This window comes from Meles meles, chromosome 20 (assembly GCF_922984935.1).
Source record: "Meles meles chromosome 20, mMelMel3.1 paternal haplotype, whole genome shotgun sequence".
NCBI lineage: Eukaryota > Metazoa > Chordata > Mammalia > Carnivora > Mustelidae > Meles > Meles meles.
The window spans coordinates 3,491,030-3,511,434 of NC_060085.1; the positions used below are offsets into that span (position 1 = coordinate 3,491,030).

At 62.1% G+C, this 20,405-nt stretch overlaps 1 protein-coding gene across 13 annotated transcripts in view; it reads left to right on the plus strand.

Annotated features, from left to right (window-relative positions):
- The window catches only part of KDM4B (lysine demethylase 4B), a 132,377-nt gene that overhangs the window by 36,878 nt on the left and 75,094 nt on the right, over window positions 1–20,405 (plus strand). For all 13 annotated transcript variants that reach the window (XM_045990415.1, XM_045990412.1, XM_045990418.1 and 10 more), the window contains 4 exons: window positions 9,304–9,469; window positions 14,765–14,940; window positions 15,451–15,565; window positions 19,949–20,142. In XM_045990415.1, coding sequence (XP_045846371.1) covers window positions 9,329–9,469; window positions 14,765–14,940; window positions 15,451–15,565; window positions 19,949–20,142 — 626 coding nt within the window. In that variant the 5' untranslated portion in view covers window positions 9,304–9,328. The remainder of the gene's footprint in view (window positions 1–9,303; window positions 9,470–14,764; window positions 14,941–15,450; window positions 15,566–19,948; window positions 20,143–20,405) is intronic.

Genomic DNA, 20,405 nt, shown 5'->3' on the forward strand with positions numbered 1-20,405 from the left:
TAGCTGTTCATCCGCCAGTGGGCTCTGAGGTTGCGGTGGACATTCCTGTACAAGTTTCTGTGCGGATGTATGGTTTCGTTTTCTTGGGGGGACGCCTCGCCTGGAGCTGCTGGGTCACGGGGTCCCTCTCTGCGTCACCTTCTGAGTTACTGGCGCCCTGCTTCTGCAGCGGCGGTCCTGGCCCCGTTCCCCCAGTGCCCCCGTGGAGTTGCGGGGCGAGGTTGTCTGCGGGGGTCACACGTCCCTGCCTCACTGTGGCCTGAGGAGGGCGCTCTTCCCTCTCGGTGGCCCAGGGCACTGTCCCCGCCTGTGTAGACTGCAGGGACACCAGGGGTTGTGGGCCCGTTTATGCTCCGTCCCGTTTCCGATTTTCTAGAAACTGCTTCCGTCTGAGCGAGCGTGGGCAGCTGGGCTCATCTCCCCGAGATGGACCCCGCGGCAGCAGTCTCCGGGTTGGGGCGATGTGACGACCGTTCCTTCTTCCTCTGCGTGATGGGTTTTTCCCACGGCACCTGCAGCAGACTGAACAGTGTCCCCGAAGGGGTCCGCAGCCCACTCCCGGGGACCTGCGACAACTGCATTCCCTCACACGGTGAAAAGGTCTTGGCATCTGGGATTACGTGACGGCCCCCAAGATGGGAGATGTTACTGGATCATCTGGGGCCCAGGTGTCGACAGGAGGGTCGAGGGTCGGTAGGACAGGGAGGCAGAAGGTGGGAGTCCGAGAGATGGGCGGACCCCGCTCTGGGGGCCGTGCGGATGCAGGGGCTGGGGTGGGTGTGGGCCAGGGATGCGGGGCCGATGGCAGCGGGGATTGCAGGGGCGCTCAGAAAGAACGCAGTCCACATGCGATCCAGGACAGAGTTCTGGCCTCCAGAGGATAAGTTACTAAAGTTCGGAGGTTTTTTTTTTTTTTTTTAAAGATTTTATTTATTTATTTGATAGACAGAGATTGCAACTAGTCAGAGAGGCAGGCAGGGAGAGAGAGGAGGAAGCAGGCTCCCTGCTGAGCAGAGATCCCGACGCGGGGCTCGATCCCAGGACCCCGGGATCATGACCCGAGCCGAAGGCAGAGGCTTTAACCCACTGAGCCATCCAGGAGCCCCTAAAGTTTGGAGGTTTGAAGCCATTAGTTTGTCCTGGCTTGTCATTGCCGACCACAGCACTGAGTGCACGGGCGATGGGTGATTCTTCCTTTGGGCTTTTTGGACTTTGTGTAACTCTCACATCAGCATGAGGCTAGTCCTCGGCCTGTTGCCCATGGCCTCCCGCCTGTTTGGTGCCACGAGAACCTGGTCCAGCGACGTTGCCTTCCACGCGGCTCTGGACCTTCCTTGGCTTTCTTACTTGGCCCTGGCTGCTGGTGTTCCTGCCTCTGGGAGACGCTCTGCCTGCTCTGTCCCCTTCTGTCTTTGTGATGATCTCAGGCCGGCCGAGTCGGTGGGAGCAAGTCTGAGCAAGTCCGGCGTCCTCCCAGGGCGGCACCCAGTCCTTCTGCCCACGGCCTGCCCTCGTGGGCTGTCCTCCTGGGCCCCCTGCTCCCACCGGCTCATTTCTCCTGCTGCTCGGAGGGTCGGCACCCAAAGTTCCCCCAGCTGGGGCTCCACGGGCCAGAGAGCGGAAGCAGAGGCTCCACAAAGAGGCTTCCATGATGCAGAGGCTTCGTGACACCGGGGTCAGCAGGTGGTACCCCCCCCCGCCCCCCGCCGTGCGGTCTCCACGAGTCAGGATTGCGCCCGTGCCTTGTGGAGAACCTGGGGTGTACCAGGTGCTCCTGGTGGAGGAGGACGACACAGAGGGCGTCGTCCTCTGTCTGTCCTGCTGCACCCCGACCCCATGCAGAGCTGCTCGTGGGTCACGGCCCACGCAGCTGGCGGGGCGGTGGGGGTTGGGGGGGCCTTGTGTCTCCTCCAAAGTAGGTTCTAGGTCGTTCCCTGGTGAAGGAGTGGAGGCCCCTCCTGGGACCCGCTCCTGCTCTGGGGCCCTTCTGCTGTCATCCCCTGTTGGGAGCCGTGCTTTGCTGGCAGAAGCCATGCGGAGGTGGGCCAGGGAGCCCGCTTCATCTGATGGCCAAACCACCTGGCACAGGGATTGGCGGGGCAGGTGGAGGCGAGGGACCGGGATAGAGAGGGGAGAGATGCTCCCTCGGGGCAGGGGATGGGCCTTGCCCAGAAGGACTGGGGTCCCCAGGGAACTTTCAGATCTCATGTCGTGGGGCCCCTAATACTTTCCAAGATAGGTGCATTTAAATACCTCTCAAGGTTATCCTTCCCTCGTGGTTAACCTTCCTCGCAAGTTTACATTTGCTCCGAGGACATGCTTTCCAGTATACTGAACGTCAAAACCTCAAAGCTGCGGGTTTCCCGTTTCCAGTTTCTGGAAAATGTCTGCTGCTGGGCCCCATCATCCCTTGGGGTCAGTCTCTGAGCCCATCTGTCAGAAAACCAGGCTGACTCTGGGGCAGGGCAGCCCTCTCATCCCCGACTCTGGTTCCCACAGGGACGGACAGAGCGCGTGCTGGTTGAGGGGCTGTGCCCTGGCAGGGGAGGGCCCCTCCCTCAGGCACTTCTCACCCACCCTCTGGGGGCGGCTCTTGCGGCTCGGTGCACCCCCACTGTCAGGATCTGCGGGGCTTCTGCCCCATGGTTGAAGTCCAGATACAGGGAGAGCCTTCTGCTCCCGAGGGGGTGGCAGCCGTGGGGTTGGGGGAGGGAAGGACGGCCACCCAGCCAGGCAGTGCGGTGCCCGTGGTGGTGGAGGACTCCTCAGGGTGGCCAGGGTGGCCCGTCCCCAGCTCGTGAGTCCCTGCCTTTGAAGACGATCCTGGGTCAGGTGCCAGCGTGTGTGGTTTGGTGGCACAGGACGGCTTCCCCGGGCCTAGGTGACCGTGACCCAGGTGGCAGCAGGTAGCCCCGGTCAGTCCGGCCCAGAGTCTCTGCTCTTGGGACACATCCCTGGGCCGACGACGAGCTTGTTCCTCTTCCCGGGTGGGGAGGGGTGACCCAGGACTGCCCAGGACAGCTGGGATGCTGCCCCCACACGGTGCAGTCGAATTGGTTCCAGGTGGGGCTGCAGGTGGCCAGGAGGGCATCAGGTCAAGAAACAAACGACCTTTAAAAAATGAAGAGCTTTATTGAGATGTAGTCACGTGCTCGCAGTTCACCCATTGGGAGGGTGTCCGTCGGTGGTTGCTGGTGCGTATGGATACGCGCTCGTAGCCTCAGAACGAGGAGCAGAGATGGGGAGGCTTTCTAATCCTGCCCGAGGTTTTGGGGGCCTGGTTCAGGCAAGTCGTCGCCGGGGAACCCACCCAGAGGCCGCCCTCCCTGTTAAAGGGTACGCCCGGTGGACGCCCCAGCTGCCTCTGGCTTTAGGCTGCCGCCCCGTTTCTGCACAGATGGTGGGGCCTGGCTGGGGTGCGGACGAGCAGCAAGGGTGGAGGCGGGAGCCCCCAGCCGGGCCCAGGCCTGTGGCTCCTGCCTGCCGAGCGTGTGGCTGGAAGTCGAGTGACACTTGGATTGAACGGGCCGGGGAGATGCGGGCTCCAGGGTCCCCGTCGTGTGAGAGGGCCTCGGCTGGTGCAGGTGGGGGAGGTCACTGCATGGAAATCGCGGAGAGCTTTCCAGAAGCACGCTCACCTGGTGGCTCGTGAGCTTCCTTGGCTGCTCTAACCAGTGGCCGTGAACCTGGTGACTTTATCCACTTCTGGGAGGCGGTGAGTGTGAGTGAGTCCTGTAGGCTAAAATCAAGGCATGGGCAGGGCGACTCCTTCTGGAGCTGTTCCGGCAGAACTGATTTTCGTGATTTTTTTCGGCTTCAGGGGACTGCCTGCTCTCTCTGGCTTGGGGCCCCTTCCTCGGATCTATCCAGCCTCTGCTCCCCCATCACGTCTCTCCTCTCTCCCTCTTCTGATGGTCCGGGCTCATCCCCCTCTCAGGGTCCTTAAGTCACCTCATCTGCAAAGTCCCACCACAGTCTTGTCCAAAACAACCTCCCCCACCCGCCGTGCCCTCCGTCTCCCCCTTCCCCGCACTTGGCGCCTCCTTCCTCGTCCTTGGCAAATTTTGTTGCTTCTGTCACCGAAACGCATCCAGTCCCCTCCTCACCACTGTTGTCCCTAGCTCCGCCCCCGGCTGCCGGTTTCCGTGCTGGTCCTGGGCAGCCAGGCCGGACAGCAGAGCCTGCAGGGCCCAGGGCAAGGGGCAGCCCCATGCTCCTCGTTCTAAGACGGGAGAAATTCAGGAGGGCGACAGCCAAGCGTTAAAGTCAGGCTGGGACTGGCCACTGAGGTCTCGCGCCCGCGGGGCCGGCCCTGCCTGTAGTCTCTTGCCCACAGCCACAGGGGGTTTTCTGAGGCTGTAAATGGGATCTGTGTCCTTGCTCTGGACCACCAGTAGCTTCCCGGTCAGCCCACCGCAGCACACGCTCCCCGCACGCGGCCTGTTTGGTCGGCTGGCCCCTGCTGCGCCCCGCGGTCCTCTCCTCCCTTCCCGGCCACCGCCAAAGTCCTTCCCTCTGCCTGGAGTTTTATCTCGCCCCAGACCTCTGTGTGACCTGTGCGCCCTTCGCTTTCGATGTTAAATTTGGGCCACGCACACCCCTGCTGCCCAGCGCGCTGGGGTCTGGGGGAGCAGCCAGGATGGAGGTGTCACGTGACTCCATGCTGCCTTACCTGTCTTTGACGTTCTCGCTCACCGTTCTGTGACGTTGTCAGTCCCCGGCTTGGCAGCTTCTGTCCCCAGAGCTTAAGACCTCTTGTTCCCTGGTGGGTCGTGGTGTGGGCTCAGCCCAGGAGGATCCCCAGCTCCCCAGGGGCCCTGTGCTGGCTGTGCGAGGGCCGGCTCGGAGAGGGGAGGCACGCGGGCTTCGCGCCTTCCGGCCCGCTGAGCATGCAGGAGTTTCTGGTGATTGTCAGCGTGGGATGGAAACGGATCCAGAGATGTTTGGAAGTAAAATCCCCTCCTGCTCCCCTCCGAACTGTGCATCCTTTCTCCCCAGAGGACGGTCTTTCTCTTCCCAGCATGGGAGACTGAGAAAAAGGGGTCCCTGGTAGAGGGTGCGCCTGGCCGCAGCCCAGGGGGCCTGCGGGGCGGGGGTGCAAGGCCTGGTGGGCAGCTGCCAGGGAGGGCCTGGCGGGCAGAGGTGTTTGTGTTTGCCGTGCTCGCTTTAGTTGTACTTACACACGTGCAGGTGTTTTATTTTATTTTTTAAAAAAGATTTTATTTATTCCAGAGCGACAGCATGAGTGGGGAGGAGAGGGAGAAGCAGGCTTCCTGCTGAGCAGGGAGCCCGATGCAGGGCTGGATCCCAGGACCCCGAGATCACAACCTGAGCTGAAGGCAGACGCTTCGCCGACTGAACCCCTCCCGCAGGCGTCCCCCCATGTGTGTATTTTATCCAAGCATCTCCAAGTGCATTACAGGCGTCACAGCCGCACCTCCAAGTAACCCAGCAACGTCCTACACACGAACCACCGCCTCCTCCTGTCACCCGGTGGCCCGCCCTTGTCCACACCCCCCCCCATCCCTGCATGTCTCCGCGGGTGTGCTGCTTCCACGCACGGGGCGCTCACGTCTGTGGGGGGGGGTAATGGAGGGGAATCCGCTCTTGTTTCTCCAAGGGCAGAACGTTCCTCCTCTTTCTTTCCTGCCGCCCTCCACCCACCTCCCCCTCTTTCTGCAGCAGGCTTAACGGAGCTCTCATTCACAGGTAGACTTCGCCCACTTAACGCGTACAATTCCGTGGTCTCTAGTGGGTTCCCAGCGTCGCGTGACCATCCGCATGGTCAGTTTCAGAACATTTCCATCACCCCATAAAGGAACCCCAAACCTCAGTCTTCTGTGTCTGCTTCCCTCCCTGAGCGCACGGGCTCAGTGTCTGTCCCCCAGGGCAGCGTGTCAGCTGCCTCACTCCTCCTATTCCTGGCCGGGTGGCTTACCTGTGGTGGGGACACGCCATGGGCATCCATTCATCTGTCAGTGGACACTGCGTTGTTTCTGCCTTTTGGCCGTCGTGGCCAGTGCTGCTGGGAACATGGTTGCACACGTTTTTGTGCGGATGCACATTTTTATTTCTCTTGGGCCCTTTTCGATGCATAGGATTGCTGGGTCATCTGGTAATTCTCGGTGTGACTTTCTGGGGACCATCAGGCTGTTTTCCTCAGTGGCCGCCCCATCTCCTCTGCCGCCCCCAGCTGTGTGTCAGGGTTCTGATTTCTCCACATCCTCCCCAGCACTAATTGTTGTATGTTTTTTTTTTGTTTTTTGTATTTTGTTTTGTTTTTGTTGTTTTGATTATGGCCTTCCCAGCGGAGGCGAAGCATCTCCCATCGCGGTTTGGGTTTGCGTGGCCTTGAAGGCTAATCCTGTGGATGGTCATTCTGCGTGCTGGTTGGCCGCGCGTGTATTTCCATCAGAGAAATTAACCAGGCTGTTCGTCTTTTTCTCGTCCCATTGGGAATGCACCTGCTCTCCAGCGTGTCACTGACCTGTGGAGAGCTCAGTGGTCTTTCCGGAGTGGCCTGCATGGTCCGTCAGGGTGCCGCTCACTCGGTCCTCTACCCCTGCCATGTTTCCAGTGCACGGGGAGGTTGGCCCGGGGCTGCTGTTTGCCGAGATTCCTTTTTCATTTCTTAAGTACGTACACGTATGATTTTTATTTGCCTGCCTTCAAAAAATGTGTCAGGGGTATGGAGTGTGAGGATTATAAAACCATTTTAATTTTCTTCTTTATATTTACCTACTCAAAACCTTCATTTCCAAAGGCACAAATAAGGCAGAGGAAAAAATCACACATAATCCGCCGCTGAGCTGCGTCCGGGTGATGCCGGCGGTCAGAGTGAAGCGTGTCTCTCCACTGCGCATGTGCAGAAGCCCCACCTGCTGTCTTCTCATCTGCTCTCGCCACCTCCGAGTCGGGAAACTCATCTCTGCGTCGTGACTTGCGATGCGCGAGGGAGCTCGTGCCTGGGACGAGCTGGTCCCGGGGACGCGGTGGGTGTACCGCACAGCGCCCTCCGCCCCCCACGCCACCCCGCCGTGCCAGGTGGCCGCCGGGCCTAGGGGCAGCCCCCACCGGACGTGACACCGCTTGTCCCCAGGCACTCAGAGGGGCCTGTGCACCCTCCCCTGTAGGCCACGCGTGAGCTAGCCTAGGAGAAGCAGCCAGCTGGCCAGGACCAGCCGGACCGGATCTGGAAGCTGTTGGGTTGAGGACTCGGGCTGTGCCACCTGCCCGTGTGTGGCCTGGACACGTGATTTCCCCGGTGGCCTCTGTGAACTGTGTGAAACGAGCTGCTTGTGTGGAGGGGACGAGTCGCCCGGATCAGTCATGTACAACAGGGCTGGGGACTGTTTTGTGCTCATATGCCCGCTGCCAGCCAGCCTGGGCACCGTCTGCGGCAGGCTGAGGGCTCAGGACCAGGAGCCGCGACCAGGGCGACCATACCCAGCCGGAGGCGGGGTTGCTCACCCGCACAGGTTGGGTGGTTGGTGGGGTCCCCCGGGGGCTCGCTGCGCTGTGCGGTGGCAGGGTGTGGGGGTGGCAGGGTGTGGGGCAGCCCATGGGCTGCGGGCAGAGGAAGGCCGATGAGCAGTAGCTGCGGTTTGGCCTCGAGTTTGAGCTGGTGCCCCATGTGTCACCTGAGGTCCCTGCCTGGGGAGGTCTCGCCACCACCCCGCCCTTCTGGGGCTCCCTGCACAGCTGACCGCGCCCAGCTCAGGCCATGCTCATGCTCCCAAGAGTGTCAGAGTCGGGCATCCCCCAGGCCATGAGCTCCCCCGGGACAGACACGCTGTGCGCTGCCGCCAGCTGTGGAGGACGTAAGCGAGCCCCACAGGGTGGCATCTGGGCTGGAGGGGAGAGGCCGGGTGGTTTGGGGGCTTGGGTGGGGACACAGGTGCTGGGCCCCGGCTGTAGGCGAGGGGGCTGGGTTGGGGTGGCGTGGTCAGTCCCAGGGGCTGTCTGGGTTCCCGTGGGGCAGTCTCCTGGCTGGGCAGCCCCGCTGTGGCCCGGGTCCTGTGATGCTGCTGCTCTGAAGGGATGCTGGCGACAACCCCTTTCCCTTTACAGTGCTGTTCCCATGGGGTTTCCTGTGATTCCACCCAGAACTGTTGTCACACAGTGCCGTGCTCACTCCCGCTTGGTGGCCGCCTCTAGGGAGAAGTCTGGGGACTTGCTGTGTACACGGGGCAGAGGCCCATGGTGGGGTCCCAGCCCAGGACAGCGGTGGCCCCCTGCGTCCGGACCCTCAGGAGCTCTTAGTGGCAGGCAGTCTTCGTGCTTTGGAGCAGGGCCTTAGTGCTGTCCTCCTGGTTCTAGCGCTGTCACTGCAGGTGGGGGATGGGGTGTTGAGGGCAGGGCCTGGAAGGGGTGCCTGGGGCCCCCAGAACCTACCCAGCAGATACCGCTGGCCTTAGCTGCGCTTTCTGGGCTCCTGCTGCCCTCTAGTGCCTGCAAGGGGGAGTGCCTCAGGGAGGCTGCGGCCGCATCTTGGCCACACTGCAGCCCCCTTCCAGGGCCAGTGGACTTCCTGCCCTTTGCCCCGCTTACTGGGGTGCGGTGGGGGAGTGTCACAGGAAATCGGGTTTGGCTAATTGTCTTCGGGGCTCTCAGGTCTGTATGCCCTTGGGTTCTGACCTTTTCCAGGGGACCCTTCCCCAGAGTCCGTCCCCAAGCTCTCCCTGCTTGGGATGGGTCCCCGACTGCCTCGCTGGATCCCCTTAACTCCTGGAACAGGAGGGGGCCGTCAGAGCGTGTGTGCCCTCCTCCCCAAGAGGAGCCTGTCCCCGGCCTCACTGTGGGCTCCTGTAGTGAATCTCAGGGCCGACATCTCAGGCCCTGCTCTCGGCTCCCGCGCACAAACTCGCAGGCATGGTTGCAGCTGAGGGAGACACGCCGGCGCCCAGCCTCGCCGCCCCGGAGAGCCCGCCGCACGGGCTGCGGTCAGCGCGGGCACCGGCTGCCAACTGCACGCGCTGATTTGAGGCTGCCGCCGGCACACCTGGATGAAAAAGCCCCGACCAGGAAGGCTTGTCTTGCTCGGGGCCCCAGCTTGAAATCAGCGCTCCGGCTTCCAGGGTTGCGTTGGCTCGGAGAACGAGGGCGCCTCTGTTTTTAATTAGCTGCAGCCCTCTCGGTTTTCTGTGCCAGCGTGGAGAGATGGAGTCGGCTCCCAGGCTCCTCGCCCGCCCCAGCCTCGCGGCGCAGCCCCTGCCTGGTGTTCCCGAGGCCGCGGGTATTTTTAGCAGGACCGGGCGGGTGGCCGCAGTAGCACGCTCACACTCTCTTGTCCTCTCCTCGCAGGTGTGACAGCCTCTCCGCGGCAGCCATGGGGTCTGAGGATCATGGGGCCCAGAACCCGAGCTGTAAAATCATGACGTTTCGCCCAACCATGGAGGAATTTAAGGACTTCAACAAATACGTGGCCTACATCGAGTCCCAGGGAGCCCACCGGGCGGGCCTGGCCAAGGTGGGTGACGCCCCAGGCCCCGCGCCGCCTTCCACCGGCTCGGCTCTGCGTGGAACCCTGCATCCCCAGGCCTGGCATGGCCGTGCCAGGGGTCACTGAGCCGCTCTCATCTCGTTGTCAACGGACGTTACAGAGTTCCTCCCACGCGCCAGGCTCTCTCGTAGGCCTGGCACGCAGACATGAGTCCTGCAGCCCCTGTCCCTGTGGGGGCCGATGGCCGGGGCCAGCCCCTGGGGGTAATGGACCCCGGGGGCCTCGTGGCCGTGCCACACAGCGCGGCTCACCCCATGGCGGGTGGCGACAGGAGGGTGTCGGGAGTCGGGGAAGGCTTCCAGGGAGACCGGCCCCCGTGAACCGTGTCTCGTCCCGTGGCATGTCGCTTGTGCGCCTGTCCGTGTCTGCGAGCACACAGACAAGCGTAGCCCGTGTTGCTCTTTACCGTGAACGCTGCAGGGGAAGCTGTGAGGGTGGCGCTCCCCGCCCGATCATTTGGAGGGTTTGTAACCTGCTCGTCCTGTCGTCTGGTGGCTGCCTGTGTGCCTAGCTCTTCCTCTGGGGTGCCTTGTTCTCTGTTCTCAAGAGCGAGGGGTCAAGGAATTTTTTCCACAAAGAGCCTCGTGGGCGGAGCCGTCTCTGCCCCCACTCAGCCCCGCCACTGGGGAGACCTGTGAGCCGGTAGGCGGGGCTGTGCACTTCCGCGCACCGGAATGTGAATTTCACGGGACTTTCACTGGTCCCCAAACGTTCTTGTTTTGTTTTTTTTTTCTCTATTTGAAATGGAAAAAACCAACACTCCACATTCTTGGCTCACAGGGCCATACCAAAGCAGCCCGGCTGGCGATAGTGAGGAGAGGAGTATGTCCCCCACTTCCTGCCCCTACCTGGTTTGGGTGGTTTTTTAATGGGTATCAAGCCCTCCTTGTTATGGTTATGTTTCTGATCTCAGCCCAGGGAGGTGCGGCAGGCTTCCCTCCCCCACCGCCCGCCCTTGATTTTGTTCACGTTCGCACACCAGCACGGAGACGGCGTTCCGAGGTCCGGACAGTTGGGGACCAGAGCCCCTACTGCTGTGGTAGTTTTGCTCCTCCCTTTAGACTCCGTCAGCTGGAAACCCTGGGTCCTGGGTTCTGGCGGGTTTGGGGGTTTTCTGCCTGGCTGGCCAGCGGGCAGGTGTCCGTTGTCAGGGGACAGTTTCCCGCCTGCTCCACCCTGTCGAGGGCCCCTGGTGTGGGGTGTGCGTTTGTGGAGGGGGCTTGCCTCCTGTGCCTTGCCTCCTGTTGCTGGCCTGCTTCTAGTTTTCCTGGGTTGCAGGAGCCCTTCTGTTTCTGGTTCAAGTCCCTTGTGGGAGGTGTCGCGAGTTGCTGTCCCACATGGCTCTGCCCGGGGCACTCTGAGACCCCCGCGGCGGCTCTCATCCCAGTTCGTCTCTTCTGTCTCACGATCTGGGGCTCCTCTCTCCCGGCTGGCCCACTGGCTCTGGCCGTTTCTTGAGTTTTCCTCTCACGGTGCTGTGGTGGCTGCGGGCTCCGTGTCCCCTGCGACCCAGTCTCCCAGAACTATCCGGCACAGTCTCCCAGAACTATCCAGAATGCGCCTCTGCCTGCCTTTGCCCCTTCCCGCTTCATCTGTGCTGCTCCAGGCTCCTGCTTTAAGCTCTAACCCAGTGGAATCATTTTTGACTAGCTTATTTGGATCGAAGGAAAGTGGACTGGTTGTCTCCTGAGGCAGGAGTTTCCTGGGTCTGTTTTCTTTCTACCTTTTGTTTCGTGGGCTCCTTTTTAGCTTATTCCATGGGATTTTGTCTACGGCTTTCCCTGGTAGTTGCCCAAGTGTGCGGGGAGGGGAGGGGCGGTGTGGGGCGGGTGCGAGTTCTGTGGCACCTAGCCACAGGCTGAAGGACACTGGTGATCGCAGAGCCGTGGTGACCACACACACACACACACACACACACACACACACACACACACGTCCCTTCTCTCACATGGCCAGGACTGCATGTCGGCACCCTCGAGTCCCCCGGCAGCCTCCCTGCCGCTCCGGGGGGACAGGTGGGGCTTGGCAGGCACGTGCCCAGGGCCTTGGGTAACCCCTGTTGTTTCGGGTGGGGGCCGTAGGCTTTCCGGGCTGCTGGCCTCTTTGGAGAAGGGATGTGGTATCCTGCTGGCCCGAGCCAGCTCTGCAGGTGCCGACATCCCCTTGCCCCGGTCTCGATGGTCTTGACCGCCCCCTTTCTGCGTTCATCTGAGTAGCGCCAGGGGCTTTCAGTTTCATCACAGCTGTGTTCCCCAGCCCCCCGCAAAAGCTCCGTGGGGCCCGGTGGAATTGGGTTTGGGGGCTATTCAGCTGGTATAGGCAGGACCAGGGTCCGGAGTCAGAAGAGGCTCTTAGGGTATGGGGAGCCCCACTCTGGGGCTCTTGGGGTGTCCTTGTCTTGTTCCTTGGCTGCTCTGTGCACGTCCCTGCCCCCTAGGCCTGCAGCTTGGGAAGCCCTGGGGTTGGGGGAGTGAGGGAGGGGCGTGGTGCTGGGTCCTGTGGGTGGGGCCAAGGTGCTTGGGCGCAGTCCTAAGGACTGTCCCCACAGGCAGGTGGTGCCCTGGTGCCTTCTCCAGCGACCAGTCCCGCCACCTGCAGAATGGCTTGGAGCAGGAGGTGTGGGGGCAGGGCCAGCCCCTGACTTCATTTCCTCCTATAGGATCCCCCACACCTTCTAACGCCGCTGCTCAGATGCCCCGAGCCACCGGCCTGGTGCCTCCTCCTTCACCTGGGGAGCGTGGCCCGTGCGACCCTCTCAGCCTTGGCCGAGGCGTGCCCTCTGGGAGCTGGCCCGCTGCGCCCCAAGGGGAGGCAGGGTGCCTCACGTGTCTGCCGGCGACAGCCATCAGAGGTGGTCCGCCTGAGAGCCTCCCTGCAGACCGGCCCTTGTGGAGATTCGAGGGCGTCAGGCGAGGGCTTGGGGTCCTAGACCCACTGGACGTGGCTGTCTGTCACGGGCCTTTTCTAGAACCTGCCTGGGGGTGTCCACGCTAGTGCGGTTTGTGCGCCCGAAGCACCCTTCTTGGGTTCTCAGCTGTCTACACAGCAGCGCCCGTGAGCCACGGGGGAGACGGGCAGGGGAGCCCGAGGCTCCCAGGAGGGGCCAACAGTTTGGGGATGACATGTTTGCTTCATTTTGCAGCCTTGGTTTCTGGCCAGCTTTCGCCTAATGGAACTGGGGGGGTGAACACGCGCGGCGGGGGAGCAGGAAGAAACACCACAGACTTCTCTGTGAAGAGGGGGTCGCCCCCCATGTGTCTCAGGAGCCGCCCAGGCTCCCAGCCCTTCGGTCCAGAACACCCGTTCCTCCGGGAGAGCGTCTCCCACGCAGGGGCCACTGGCCTTCTCGTTCGTGTTTGCTGTGTTTCTGGTCTCGGGTGTGTGAGCTGGCCACCCGACTCTAGAGAGTTCTCCCTCAAAATCTGAGAAAATTGTTGGGGTGCCTGGGTGGCTCAGTGGGTTAAAGCCTCTGCCTTCGGCTCAGGTCATGGTCCCAGGGAGCCTGCTCCCTCCCCCCCGCCTGCCCTGCTGCTTACTTGTGATCTCTCTCTCTGTCAAATAAGTAAATAAAATCTTTAAAAAGAAAATCTAAGAAAATTGTCGCTTGGCAGGCTGACCCCAGCACCCCATTGTTACGAGACCTCCTGCTGCACAGGGACACCCCATGTGGCTTATTGCCGTTGGGGCCTCGGAGCAGGGAGAGGGCATGTCCCCGGATAGAGCCTTGATGGACCAGCTGTATCCCCATTTACCTTAAATCGGGGTTCCCAGCCTGGGCTCTGCTGACATCGAGGCGGGTCATTCCTTTGGGGGCATCCTGGGCACCATGGGGAGCAGCCCCCTGTTGTGACAGTCACAGAGGTCCCCAGGTGTGGCCCAGTGTCCTCTGGCGGCAGGGTCAGCCTGGGTGGGAGCCTCTGACTTCCGCTTCCTGCTGTCACGTACTCGTGCTCCAGGAGTAAATCCCCGAGTGCTGACGGTGGAGGCGCCTTTCCGTCGTTAACTGGCGACTGGGGAACAAGTGTTTTCGTGGCCAAGCAAAGCATTTTCTCGCACTGATGTCTATCGGGGACTCCTTGGGGACAGCAGATGAATTTCAGCCGTTCTGAAAGCTGCCGGCCACCTTGGGCATTGACGTGGTGTTCTTGCCTTGCTCGCCCTGAGCTGCCAGAGGCCTCGGCCTCCTGAGTTCGTGGCCGCCGCACAGAAAACCAGTCAGTCTAATTCCTTTTCCCAAAGCTGCTGGGTGACCCGCTGGACATCTTAGAAGGGGAGTTGTTGTTTGCAAACGCCTTCCCAGGGCTGGGAGGGACCAGCCCTTGGCCCCTGGGGCCTTCGCAGAAGCCAGCTCGGTACCCAGGAGGCCCCCCCTGCCCGGCCCCGACACCTCGCCCAGCAGAGGAGGGGAAGCAGGAGGGCAAAGAGGCCAGTCGGGCGAGCTCAGTGCATACCCGGTGACCCCCACTCCGGGCAGCCCTTCCCGGAAGCCCTTCCTGCCAGCCTCCGGGGGCTCTCCTGGTGGGGTGGTCGCCTGTGGGCCCCGCCGCCGCCGTGAAACAGCCGCGCTATTCCTCAGAGTGACCTTCTTGGGTCTTGTCTCCTAGGGTTTGTGGTGTTACCACTCTCGGCCTCTGGTGTCTCACCAGCTCTTCTCTTTCCTTTGCACTCAGGACTTGTCCCCTCTCTACAGTTTCCTTGTCCTTTATGGTGTCTCCTCATCTGCTCTGTCCCACGATGGGAGGCCCTCACCGGTCTTTGTTGTCCAGTGTCCCTCTGGCAGCCAGAGCTGTCTTTGCCCCTTGGAGGTGTCCCGGGTGGGGGGCGGTTCCGAGCCCGGCTTGCGGTGCTGACCCCAGCCCAGCTGACTTCCACAGCCGGCGGTGTGCCCGCAGAGCGCCTGACCAGGCAAGAGCGTGGGAGTCCCGCCCCCCCCCGCCCCCACTTGCTCGCTTTGTGATCGCACATTTATGCAGGGGGGCCTGCCCCTGGGGCCTGGGGGGTCCGCTCCCAGCTCCTGGAGCCCAGACTGAGCTGTAGGGGCCCAGCGGGTAGTGTCGGGAGGCCAGCACGGCTGTGCTCCGGCAGGCAGTGCCCGCGGCCCCGCACAGGTCACCTGGGAGTCTGAGGAAGGGTGGCGATGGTTCCTGGTGCCTCCGCGGTGTGGGGCCCGGGTGCGTGCCCGGGGAGCCGCTGACGGTCTCCTGGGGGAGGGCGGAGTGGCCTCCCGTCTGCAGATGCCGCTGACTCCCCTCTCGCTCGCAGATCATCCCCCCAAAGGAGTGGAAGCCCAGGCAGACATACGATGACATCGATGACGTGGTCATCCCAGCGCCCATCCAGCAGGTGGTGACGGGCCAGTCAGGCCTCTTCACACAGTACAACATCCAGAAAAAGGCCATGACTGTCGGGGAGTACCGCCGCCTGGCCAACAGCGAGAAGTACGTGGCTGGGCTGGGGGACGGGGGGACGGGTGTCCATGGGGGCCCTGAGGACCCCGTCTCCGAGGTGGAACCACACCTTGAGGGCCTCTAGGCACCCTGAAGTGGGGCCCTTGGCGGCTCCTGGCTCTGGGGGTGCAGAGAGAGTGGGACACAGTGACTGCCGTCCTGGCCCCCGAGACAGGGCCTGGCTTCTGGTCTGGTATTGCAGAGCAGAGGGCAGAGGGCAACCCTCAGAGCCCGCGTCCCTCACCTGCTCCAGTGGTCCTCGCTGTGTGTTCCCACTCGGGGGCCCCAGGGCCTGGTGGCCAAAGAGAAGTGGGTCTCGCTCCGGGGCAGGGAGGGGGGCACCTACCACCCATCCGTACCCCCTCAGCCTCAATTAATCGCTCTCCCGGGGCCACACCTGCGTTCTCCTGGCTGGGCTCCAAGGTGGGGGCGGAGAGTGTGTCTGCAGCTGGGCCCGGAGGGCGGCCCACGGCCATGGTCGCTGTGCTGTTCGTCCGCCAGGTACTGTACCCCGCGGCACCAGGACTTCGATGACCTGGAGCGCAAGTACTGGAAGAACCTGACCTTCGTGTCCCCCATCTACGGGGCGGACATCAGCGGCTCCCTGTACGACGACGTGAGTGCCCAGGGCCCCCGCCACGCGCCGGGGGACTGAGGGACGCCGTTCCCTGGGAGGCGGTGGAGGGAGAGGCGTGGGAATAGGACTTTCTCTGGCAACCCAGTGCAAGATGCCGCGGCCCAGTGCCCGCCCAGTGTCGTGGCTGGCTTCACTGGGTGTTGTCTGGGCCCTCGTGACAACCACCTGCTGAGTCTCGAAGTGAAGAAAGAAGGAATCCGGGTGTGTTTCTGATTTGCAGAATCTGTCCTGCGAGACTGTGGTCCCCCCGCAACCCCGATCTGAGCTCAGGCAGCCTGTAGCTGACCTCCCAGGGGCATCCTAATTCTCAGTTAGTCTGGTACTTTCCTCTCCAGTTGCTATCACTCTGTCTCTGGGGGACTCTGGGACCCTGAGTTCTAGCCCCTGGGCTGGGCTGCGAGGGCCCCGGGGGTACCTGGGGCCACGGAGGGGCCTCATGCTGGCTGGGCCTGTCCAGGGGCGCAGACCAGACCCTGGTGGGGACGCGATGCGGAGGCCCTGCAGAGGTGCCGCTGTTCGCCAGGATGGGGGTTTGAGGGGGACCCCCGCTTTTTTAGGGGACCGTTTGTGAATACTTATGGGGCATCTGATAATCCTGGGATGGCTCTACCAAGACCCATTGATTCCTGAGCTCTTAAGCCTGCCTCTCTCCTGCGGGTGTTCTGCCCTGGGGCTCTCCCGGGGGCGGTCCCCAGCTGCCCTCCCTGCCGCCCCGCCGCGAGTCCTCCCTCTGAAGGTCATCTGTTGCTGGATTGCTCTATCCATTCATCCGTGCTCCTCGTGAGAGTAGCTGGGGGCGCCTCCTGCGTCCTAGGCTTGGGGGGTGCTGGCGTGGGTGGGAACGAGGCCCCCTCAGAAGGGCCAGGACCTTCCTGAATGCATCAGGACAAGCGGTGAACCGTGTTTCCCGAAAGGTGTTGGAAGGACGTGACTATCGCGTGGGTCCCAGCGGTTCGCCCAGCTTGGGGAGCCTGTCTGACCTGTGGCCCACTGGCCTTCCAACTAGGGGGTCCCAGTCCGTGGTAGGGGCAGGTTTATTCCTCTGAGCCAGGCACCAAGGGCAGGCATGTCAGGCTCAGGTAGATCACCCTTAAGAACCCAAGGGAGACGCCCTCGCCTTGGGAGGCCAGGGACTAAGCTGACTCGTGGCGGTGGTTTCCCCTTCCTCGGACCTTGGTTTCCTCATCCACAAGAAGGGATACGGATGGTATGTGGCTGTCCCCCAACAAGGGTATCCTGGACCGGGAGGTTTGGTTTCTCCCTGGGACCCTGAGCTCAACCACTTGGCCTTGACCCCACAGCAATGGCAAGCGTGTGAGGTCACGTGGCCTCATCCTGCCACGTGCACGCCTTGGGTGTGGTGAGGACAGCAGGACGGGGGCCCAGAGGCCCTGTCAGCACAGACACATCTAACACGAGGGGGCGCAGCCCAGTCTCTCACGCTGCCCCTGCATACCTCAGCTGGCGTGCAGCTCACCCCAGGGCCTCGAACTTTCCAGGACTGTGAGCGGTTGCCCTGTGTGTGGTTACAGACGCGTTCGCACCGTGAGCCAGCTTGCCCTCGCGCCTGGCTCAAGGTGCAGAAATTCCCGAGGCAGGCTGACTGGGGGGACAGTGGGACCGTGACCCTGGGCTTTCTGGGGCCCGTCTGGATCCATCCACCCGGGCTGTAGCTGATGGTCCGGCCTGCCGCCTCCAGACGTCAGCGCTGCCCCTGCTCCCTGTTCCTCTGCTGGTTTCGAGGGCTTCCCGGCCCCATGAGAGGGGCCCAGCTGCCCAAGCCCCCTTTCCCATGTCAGGCCGCCAAGGACCGGAGGGACCTGTCGCAGCAGCCGCAGATCAGACTTCGCCTCCGGCCCCATTCTGGCGGGGCTCAGGGCACCTCCCTGAAGGGCTCTGGCGGGAGGCCAGCAGTGGGGGCGGGGGGGGGGTCCTTGGGTGCTGTGCCCCCTGCTCTGTGAGAGCATGAGGAAAACGATTTTCCCGGGGGCTCTGCGGAAGCCCCGTTCTTGATGTTTGTGACCGTCCGTCCTCTTCCTTGCCTTGGGGAGACCTCAGGGCTCAGTGGCTGGGAGCCTCGTCCCTGTCCCCATCCCGCTGTTTGTGTACAGCCCCGGTCGTTGGCGCTTCTCACGCGGCCACAGCTGGGATGAAGCTCGGGTGCTCGAGCGTCGGCACTGGGCAGCCCCGTGAGGGCCTGCGGTTCGGCTTCCCAGACTCGGAATCGTGACTTCTAGGAAGGGATTCTGATCCCAACAGCTGCCGGGTCAGAAGAGCTGAAGTTTCTGTGTTGCGTTAGGACGAGTCGGGAAGTCACACGCCTGTCTGTCCGAAGGGCCATTCTTTTCCACGGAGTTCAACAAAGTTAGTGCTCGTGGGGATTGGTTGCTCCTTTGTCCATTGTCTGACCTACTTTGTCTTTTTTAAAGGAAGCATAATTGATATGTAATTCACACACCACCCAGTTCTCCCACGTAGAGCTTCGAGTTCATACTTTATACTGTATCTCACTGAGTTGTACGGCCATCACCACAGTCAATTCCAGAACATTCCATGAGCCCCCAAAGAAGCCCTTTCTGATCAGCAGTCACTCCCTGTTCCCCGTCCCAACACCCACGAGCCCCTTTCCCGTCTGTGGAGGAGTCTGTTTTGGGCGTGTCACACAGGTAGACTCACACCCCGCGTGGCCTTTGTGTCTGGGTCCCTCCCTGAGCGGGTGGACTCAAGGTCCGTCCCCAGGGCAGCACACAGGGGCGCCTTGGTCCTGTCTGCGGCCCAGTGACCTGCCCGTGCGTGGTGGACGCGTGTGCTGACCATTCGCTTGGATCGTTTCCATTCTCTGGCCGTGGTGAGTCACATGGCTGTGAACATGTGGACGCAAGTCGCCGTGCGGACGGATGTTTTCACTGCTCTCGGGCACGTCGCTAGGCCATCAACTGTGTCCTCACGTGCTAAGTCCACGTTTACCTTCCAAGGAACGGCCTGCGTCCTCCTCCGGAGCACGCCCTGTTTCCTGTCCCCAGCAGCAGAGCGCCTCCGAGGGCTCAGTTTCCTCCCCCACGCTTGCAACGGTCTCTTTGCCCCTGTGCGTCCCCGCGGGTGTGACTTCATGTCCGCCCTGGGATTTTGACCTGAGCCTGCCTGTGAGTTAACGACGTCGAGCCTCTTTGCACCTGCTGGTAAACCGCGTGCGCTTGCTTTGAGGAGAAACGTCCACGTGGCTCTTCACCTTCTTTTTAATCAGGTTATTTGTGTTTCTGCTGTAGTTACGAGATCTTCGGAGAGGACACGAGTCTCTGACCTGATGGGTGACTCACGCATATTTTCTCCGCTTCTGTGGGGTTTCTTTTTCACTTTTTTTTTTTTTAAGATTTTATTTTTTTGACAGAGACAGAGTATCACAAGCAGGCAGAGAGGCAGGCAGAGAGAGGGGAGGAGGCAGATTCCCCCCTGAGCGGAGAGCCCAATGCAGGGCTCGATCCCAGGACCCTGGGATCATGACCTGAGCTGAAGGCAGAGGCTTTAATGCACTGAGCCACCCAGGTGCCCCTCTTTTTCACTTTATTGATGGTTTTTTTTTTTTAAAGCATAGAAGTTTTTAATTGGGTGAGACCTGGTTTCTCTTTTTGTTTTCCTCGAGTGCTTCTGAGTCTGTGTTTGGGTTCCCAGCTTCTGCCTCGGGCTCACCTTGACAGGACCAGCCGCTTGTTCCAGGACCTGTAACGGGGAGGGTCCCAGTGGGATGTGGGGCAGGTGGGCTTGGGAAGGAGAGGATGCGGACGCTCGCTCAGCATCTCAGGCTTGGGGGGCTCTCCAGGGACCGGAAACAGATTGACGTGGATTTGATGAGCTCTCATGGCAAGATGGGACCTGTCTGGGCATTAGGAATAGATGAGTCCGGCAGGCCGGGGTTCTGGCCTGGTTTGCCTGGTTCCGAAAGCTGTCCCTGTCTCTTCTGGCAGAAAGTGCCGGAGGGGCTGTCTGTCTGGCCCCTTTGCTGAGCTCGCCCCATTCCACGATCATCTTTCTCCTTCCATGTCATTGGCTCTGAGGCACGTTAATTATTCACGACCAAACCTCAGCCTTCCCAGCGTGGCCCTCCCTGCCTGTGATGAACGCCTAGCTCAGCGTGCCATCCGGAGGAAGCCCTGCGTGGTCCAGGCCGAGGGGCTGGTGTCTCAGGGTGGGAGGAGCCCCCAGTGGGGTTCAGACCCTGGGGCAGGTGGGGGCTGCGCCGTGGGTGGGGTCGGGGCTGGCCGCGACCTCTCGGGCCCTCTGCGCAGGCTGCCTCGTAGGCTCCCTGTGCTCCTGCCGGGCCCCCAGGGATGGCCCGCCACCAACCGCGTGCTCGCCGCCCTGTAGGACGTGGCCCAGTGGAACATCGGGAGCCTGCGGACCATCTTGGACATGGTGGAACGTGAGTGCGGCACCATCATCGAAGGCGTCAACACCCCCTACCTGTACTTCGGCATGTGGAAGACCACCTTCGCCTGGCACACGGAGGACATGGACCTGTACAGCATCAACTACCTGCACTTCGGGGAGCCCAAGTCCTGGTGAGTGGCCGGCCGGCAGCCGGGCCGCAGCGGGGAGGCTGCCTTACGCTCCAAGGGGCCGCACAGGTGAGGGGGCGCCTTCTGGGGGCCCCTGAGGACAGGCTCGGGCCTGTGGCCAGGCAGGCCCAAGTCGAGGGGCTCCAGCAGCTTGTGACCCGTTGGCCCAGCCCCGTTGGCTTCAGGGGCAGCCTCGGTGGGGGATCAGGGCGCATGCGTCCCCAGACGGGAGCTTCCTGCTCCCCGGAGCTCACAGTTCACCTCCG